Raw genomic sequence first — 8036 nt, forward strand, 5'->3', positions numbered from 1 at the left:
GTTTTGCCTAAAAACATAAATGATGTCATATTGAAATTAGCATCTGTGAGGGCTTCATTGCATACATTAACTGAGGGTTTGTGCAACTATTAACTAGATATATAAATAACTTATGGCAAAAAAAATTATTTATTATGAATATATATTTTTAAAAATATTGTCTGGATTTAAGTCGCAATTTTAAAACACAAAGTGTGAAAAATAATTTAGGACAGTGCCGACATAAATCTGCAAAGATTGCATCTTTATATGCATGTATAAATATAAAAATATTTATCTATACATTAGGGTGGTGCAGTGTTTATAAATAAAAAAAGAATCTTACTTTTTTTTAAACTTGAATACTCAGGCTCTTCTTTGCTCTGAAAGTTGCTATTTTTGACCATAATAGACTAAAACTTTAGTTATTTTAAAAACATGCATGTGCAAGTCAAATGTATTAGCGAATAAATGTAAAAGTTTTCTTATAATTAATCTGTTCTTTAATATATCTGTTTATTGCAAAAACTTGGATGGAATCCTTTTGCAAATTGTTTAGCTAAGCCAAGGAATTTAATAACAATGTTCTTCTTGCTAAAGCAGGTCTTTTGAAACATTATCTATCATCTAGGTTGTTATTAAAGGAGAATCCTTATGGAACGGATCTGTCTGTGAGAGTTGTTTCAAATGCTGTACTACAAGATTCCAAAGTTATATGGAAAAAACCACTTATTCCAATAATTTTCAAACAATAAATTTTGAACTTGTTAACATATAAACAAAATATCTTTTTGACATTTGTAATAGGACTTCAAGAGGTAATATATCAATGTTTTTGTTACTGCAAGATAATGAAAAGAACTTACATTTACGTTGGTTTACAACAGCCAACAGAGTTTAAGTTTTTTTCTTATTCACAACTAACCTGTTATTAGGCCTGAAAAGTTTGACTAGGTTATTCAAATTAGCTGGTTTGAGATAAAAAAAGTATATCAAAGAATTAAGGCAAAATCTCTAGTTCAGAGAATCTTATGATATAATCAGATGACTATTTCGACCCTTAAATGTGCCAATTTTGAATAAAATCAATAAGATTAAATGGCTATATGTTAATATTACTGTTAATGTTACTGTTTATATTACATGTCTTTAACAAGATATATCTCAGCTGAAAATATGAAAAAATGATTTCTAACATTTCTAATTTACAATAGATATTGTAATGATACCTTGCCACCAAGTTCAATAACTTGTTTAAGCATTTGGATGGCGCATAAAGTTTGTATCAAACATATCTACATCAGCTTGTGATAATAAAACAAGAGACTTTTAATCTAAACTTATATCTTATTAAATCTAAGCTTATATCTTATAGTGACTTACGATTGATTAAAATTAAGAAAAACTTTATAAATTCATCAAAATAAATATTAATTCTGTCAAAATGATTTGAAAAAAAATTGCTTCAGTCAACTGTTTTACCTTGTTACCTTGTTATCTAATTATCTTATTAGGGTGATTGACAAGGCTTTAGGTGTCTCGAATAGTATTTTTCGAGAGTCTCTACAAGTAGTAAGTAATTTAGGAATGTCTTTTTTCTTTTTTTCCCTCTCCTGCTCTGCCATCAAGGTGAGACTTCTACCTTTGTTTCTCTTTGTTTCCACAAAATTTTTATTACTGCTCCAGCAACAGTAGGTTGTCATTAATTTTTTTCTGAAATTTTTTTTTTTTTTATAAATATCTCAAGATATTAGTTTTAGTTTATCATCTTTTTTTTTCATCTTTATCATCTGTTTTGCTCAAAAAACACTTTTTCACAGATTTCTATGGTTCTATGGTCAACTTATTTTTTATTTTTTTCATATATGCTGGTCAAAATATGCCATTTAGGTTTTAATAATTCTATTTTCCTATTTAAATATTTATTGTGTTTTCTTTTGAAATTTTTTTTTCTTATACTCTCTCTAGACATTTTAATATAATTTTTATCCTCAGTTCCAAGGATAAACTTTATATGGCTTTCTTGAACATTCAGAAACTTTAAATCTTCAATTTTGACTTTATTTGTCCATCATTATGATATCTTTAAGATTTGGTGTACCAATCCCGAACACTTTTTTGATCTTCTGTTAAAAACTAAATTGTCTTTTTAAATCTGAAGTTGAACCTCTCTTTTTATGTTTTTTTAATTTGTAATATTCTGTTTACAGATTACTAAGATGCTTTCTAAGGTTTTTGTAAGAAACAATTGGAAACCCAGCTTTATTCCAAGAATCCCAGCTTTATTCCGAGAAACTTTAATCATAGATAAAATGAATTCGCAATGCCATCGACACTCTGAATCTCTATAATGCTAATTGGCATGCAACACAGTATGGAAGACTTTTTCACATTTGTTGCCAGTGTAGATTTAATATAATAAATATTTTTTAGTATATTCATTCCAGTTGGAAGTTGCATACCTTAACAAGTATTTTAAATACCTTGCAGTATATAAAAATGATTGTGATAAATCTATAGCATTATCACTTGATATACATGTGCATGCAAATAAAGAGTATATTGTACAGCATTTTATTTGAGTAAAAAAAAACTACCTGATAATGCTGGTTTTTTTATTGTTCAACATAAACATATAAATGTATAAAAATAATAAAACATTGTACTTCAGAAAAAAAAGGAAAAAAATAAAAGATTAATTCAAAAAAAATAGCATATATAGATATTTTTTTAGGTAAAAAAAGTGTTCACAATCAGATCCAATCAGAATAATATTTTTCAAAGTCATTTTTAACACCAATGTCCCACGTTTCAAAGGGTAGTATATTGAAATTCAAATATTTTCTCAAAAGAAAGTACCCTCTTACATACACATTTTACATACACATATATATTTTATGACACTTTCATACAATTTACTTTTTTCTCTTCTCTTATGTCATTAAAATGTATAAAATAAAAAGTTTTAAATTTATAGACACACTGATCTTCAATTAAACTATTATTTTATTGATGATTTATCCAAGTTCCAAAAATTTATTTTGATTTGTTTGAGAGCAACCAGGTAAGTTGAGCAACTGTGTGGGGCAAGTTATCAATGAATATGGATATGGATCCATGCATATTCATTGATTCTTTGATGCATGTTCATTGATTATTTAACTTGTTGCTCAACTTACCTGGTTGGGGGAGGTTTAGCAGCTCTGTAAACTTTAGGCAATATCTTCTCAAACAAGTCGAAATAAATTTTTTTTCATAATAAATTTTTAGCAGATTAAATTATTTTTCTAATAGTGAAAAAATGATCTAAATCTGACGTAGGGCTCATGAGATCTGTTAGATTTAGTAGAAAATTACTCAACTATCCCATTACAGCTTGATCCCATCTTAAAAAGATATAAGATTATTAAATTTAGAAATTATTTAAGTAGTCTAGTATAAACCCATTTTGTATAGAAAATTTATTTTTTTAAAACATGGTGTTTTGATGGTAAATAAGGTATTGCAACTTATTTAACAAAAATCTGTTATGGGTTTTTAATCTGTTAATTTTCGTACTGCTGTTTTTTAACAGCAGCATTATCTCCCATATAAATAAAAATAAAATTTGTAATCCCATGTACATTTATTTATATAAAGAACCTTGTTAATAATTTCTTTTTACAAGCATTTATGTTTTATATAGTTTTTTACTTGCATGTTTATTTTAAATCTCAGGCTTTGTTGTATAATGATCGTTCAGTCCTTGAAAATCACCATGCGGCTGCTGCATGGTCTTTACTTGTCACAAATCCGGAGATGAACTTCCTTCAAGAACTTGATTTAGTAGACTTTAAGAGATTTCGATTTATTGTGATAGAAGAGATTTTGTCTACTGATCTGAAAAAACATTTTGATTTTCTTACAGAGTGGAATGCCAAGGTACTTTTTAATTTTATCATTTCTTTTAATTTTCTTAACTTTTTAAAAAAACTTTATGTTTTTATATAAAGGTTTCTGGTCAGGGGGGTGGTTTAGATTATACTAATGAGTCAGACAGATTGTTAGTCGGGCAGATGATGATCAAAGTAGCTGATATTGCTGGTCCCAGTAAAGAATGGAGTCTTCATCGTAGATGGACAGATCGTATTGTTGAGGAGTTTTATCTTCAGGTTTTCATTTTTTAATTCTTTTCTTTTTATTTTGTCATCGTATTTTTTGTCATATTATTATTACTATTGCTGTTATTATTTTTAATGTTGCTAATACTGTTATTATTATTGCTATATTTATTATTTTTATTATTATTATTATTAGTAGTAGTATTATTACTATTATCATTATCATTGTTAATAATAAAACTAAAAACAAAACAACTATTGCTGTTTTTTGTTTTTTTTTCAATTATTATTGATGACGTCAAAACAGCCCAGGATAAAATGGTCCCATCAAATTAGCCCCATCAAAGTTTAATAATAAAATTCTATCATTCTAAAATTCTATCATTCTCGATTAACTAAATTTTTGAAGAATAAGATTAGTTTTCTTCTAAATAGTCAAGATAGACATCATCTTCGTTATCTTCCACTGCTGCAATTGTGGTCTGGATCAATAATGAATTTCTTTAAAAATATGAGATCCTTGTATTTTGCTTCAGGAATTGGAAAAAATCCATTGTACAGATTTAAGTATTATTGTAGTATTATTTATTGGCTTTCATGGTTTTATTTAATGATGCCTTTATTTAACATTATTATAGCTGCTTGAAAAAAAATCCAAATATTTTTGAATGTTTATGAACTGTTTAGCGTAAAAAAATTTTAGCTTATGAACTGATATTTTTTGAACTGTTTTGTAGTAAACTTTGATGGGGCTAATTTTTAAATTTAAAAGTATCCAAAAGTATTGTATACAGTAGTGTCCACAATTATTCCGACAGTAGTGTATAAAAAGTTTAATGCCTCTTATTCTAACTTATTATTTTAAATTTTTTAAATTAATCAAGTTAAAATTAAAGTTAATGTGTGGCTTAGCTAACTAGCTTGATTTAAAAGATTATAAATAAATAATAGCTTATTTAATTTTTTAACTAGTTTATAACAAGTATATTTTACATTTTAACTTTTGTAATAATGGCGTGCGATTTTACATTTTAACTTTTGTAATAATGGCGTGTGATTTTACATTTTAACTTTTGTAATAATGGCGTGCGATTTTACATTTTAACTTTTGTAATAATGGCGTGCGATTTTACATTTTAACCTTTGTAATAATGGCGTGCGATTTTAAAACTTTAACTACTTTATTTATCAAACCGCTCATCTTAAGACTTTTAAATATTTAACTTATGCCAAATTTTAAAATCCAAAAAATTTTAAGTTTGACATAATGCTTTATCATATGTATGTATTCATACCTCCAAAGGGCTCTCTTGTGAATTTTCGTAAACATTTAAATCAAATTTTACAGACCCCATTTAATAAACGATGACATTTTTTATTTCTAATTGATGTTTTTATTACCTAAGTTAAAAATAATGCACATGATAACTTGCATATGCTAAATATAAAATGCATATTTAGGGTGAAGATGAGAAAACATTTGGTATGCCAGTTTCTCCTTATATGGATCGAAACGATGGAAAGGTTCCTCAGCTTCAGTGTTCTTTTATAAAACATTTGGTTTTACCTCTTTATGCAGCTTACGAAAAAGCTGGAATTTTACCGGGTGAATGGATTGATTCTGAGGTAGAAAATAACTCTGACAGTGAAGAGGATAGTGACTTTCCAAAATCATCAGTAAAGAAAAAAGCGGCCTTTAATGTCGTCATAGATAACATTCAGAAGAATCATGATCGTTGGCTCAAAATAATATCTGACGAAGAAGAATACTTGGTTGAAAGCTCTCAGCAAAATAGTTGTGAGTGTAATAATGAAGTTTCAAACGGGGAGCATGACGTTTTAAACGAGGAGCATAGTATTAGCACCGGACTTGATAGCTTTAACAATATAGTAAATGAGAAAACTAGTGAATCCTAATTTGTGTTGATTTTCTAGATTTGATAAATATATATATATATATACTTGTATATAATAACTTTACACATTTGTATAAATTTTGACTAATATATACCGTTCGTTAACCGACTGATGTTGTCTTAAGCTATAAATGCTTAATTACATATACTGCCCTATAAATGCCTAATTATATATACATGTCTTAATTATATATACTGCTCATTAAGACGTTGTCTTAAACCATTTTAATTGATCATTAACCTATTTACATTAACTTTTAATCGTTAATGTTGTCCTAAGTAAAAACCGTACCTAATCTAATTGCACCTAATCTAATAGATCTCATGGTATAAAATCAAGAGATAAAATTGCAATTATCTATTCATTTAAAAATCAAGAGATCATATCTCTTGATTTTTTAAAACGGGTTCGTTTTAAAGATAAATGGATAAGATCCGGACCTGAGAGTAAAAAAAAAAAGTAATAAATCTTATTTTCTAAAGCTTTGAAATTTTTCCAACTTATCGCCATGTTCAAAGTTATTCAGAATTACTCAAAATAACTTTAAACAAAGGCCATTAAAATAAAAAAATAACAGAAAAAATCTTCAGAGACCAAAAAAACAGTTTTGTCCAAAATTCATTGGTGTTTAGGAGTTTTTTTTTACCTTTTTTTAATTTGTAAAATTGAAAAAAAACAGAATGCCAAGACATAATATAAACATAAGATTTATCAAATTATCTATTAATTTATTAGTTTTCAAGACAAATATGCTTATATAAAAAAGACAAATATTACAATTATCTTGGGCGATTTAATGAGGATAGTTTGTACTTTAGTATATTTATATCTATTATTAGTATTTATATCTGTTTGCTTCCACTCTTGTTGGGAGTAAATTAGTTTTAAAAAAATTATTTTGTTTACAATTTTTGTTAAACTGCTGAAATTTTATTTTAAATTAAGGTTGAGTAAGACTTTTCTATTATTCATCCTTGCTTCCACAAACCTCTTTTTCCAAACCTTATACAGAAACTTTTACTTTTGTAACCACCTTTAACTGATTTTTCAAAATATTATGTGTGAAGAAAAAAAAATCAGGAAAAAAAAACTAAAAGTAGAAGTACAAACATTCGTCTCCAAAAAATTTTAATTTCCAATTGCTAAAGAAGAAATTAGAAAATAAAAGACTTCCGCCGTTAATCAACTTGATAAGATCTTTGAAGTTCTAAATGGATAAATTTAATGATTAAATGGACAAATATATGATTTAAATGTTTAAAATAATTTTTAGATCATATGAATCTATTTTTTAGATTATTATTATTTTTTTTAATGTTCAGCCAAAGACCCTTGGATGCTAGTAAAAGTTTTGAATGTTTACCTGTCATTAGAAACGAAACCATTACACTGCCAATTTTTTTTATTGCGGTGTTTTTGTTGTTTGTTACATGTTGTAATTAATGTAGTTTAAGATAAAATACAGCAAAGTACGAACTATTTCTCCTTCATAATATTTCAATCTGATGTTGTCCAGATTGTAATCAGTATAATGAAATTTTAAAAATTACTTATAAATTACTGCATTCTAATAATAAAAAGACTTATAAAGTTTGTTATAATAATAACAAAATCAAACAAACGAGTCAAAGTTTGTTACTTTGGGTTGGCACGGCTGTTTCACTCAATATAAAAACGAGTCTGACGTCACGAGTTTATCAAAAAAAAATAAGCATTTCCCTATAAAAAGTATAAAAATTCACTAATTGGGAACTAGGTTAAATAGAGTACTAAAATATTCAATTTTTTTTTTTTTTGTTATATAAACAACTAAAGTAATAATTGAACTAAAGTAATAAAAAATCTTATAACATTCTATAAAAATACGTGCACAGCAAAATATACTGCGACTGTATAAAAATGAAAGTTTAGTATGGAGTATGGGATCGTCCACAAATTACGTCACGCATTTTTGACCGTTTAAGACCCCCTCCCCCCTTGTCACAACGTCGTAACTCTTTAGTAATAAATTCCGTATGAGTCGTTACAAAACCCTATCCC

At 26.8% G+C, this 8036-nt stretch overlaps 1 protein-coding gene across 11 annotated transcripts in view; it reads left to right on the top strand.

Moving 5' to 3' along the window:
* The window catches only part of LOC100197690 (cGMP-inhibited 3',5'-cyclic phosphodiesterase 3A), a 58988-nt gene extending 52884 nt beyond the window's left edge, over positions 1-6104 (top strand). For 8 of the 11 annotated variants that reach the window (XM_065814148.1, XM_065814152.1, XM_065814157.1 and 5 more), the window contains 3 exons: positions 3697-3900; positions 3972-4130; positions 5541-6104. In XM_065814148.1, the coding sequence (XP_065670220.1) occupies positions 3697-3900; positions 3972-4130; positions 5541-5996 (819 nt within the window). In that variant the 3' untranslated portion in view covers positions 5997-6104. The remainder of the gene's footprint in view (positions 1-3696; positions 3901-3971; positions 4131-5540) is intronic. The other 3 variants (XM_065814155.1, XM_065814154.1, XM_065814150.1) reach the window with 1 other exon arrangement.
* Positions 6105-8036: the final 1932 nt, after the last annotated feature.

The sequence above is a fragment of the Hydra vulgaris genome, chromosome 12 (genome assembly GCF_038396675.1).
Source record: "Hydra vulgaris chromosome 12, alternate assembly HydraT2T_AEP".
NCBI lineage: Eukaryota > Metazoa > Cnidaria > Hydrozoa > Anthoathecata > Hydridae > Hydra > Hydra vulgaris.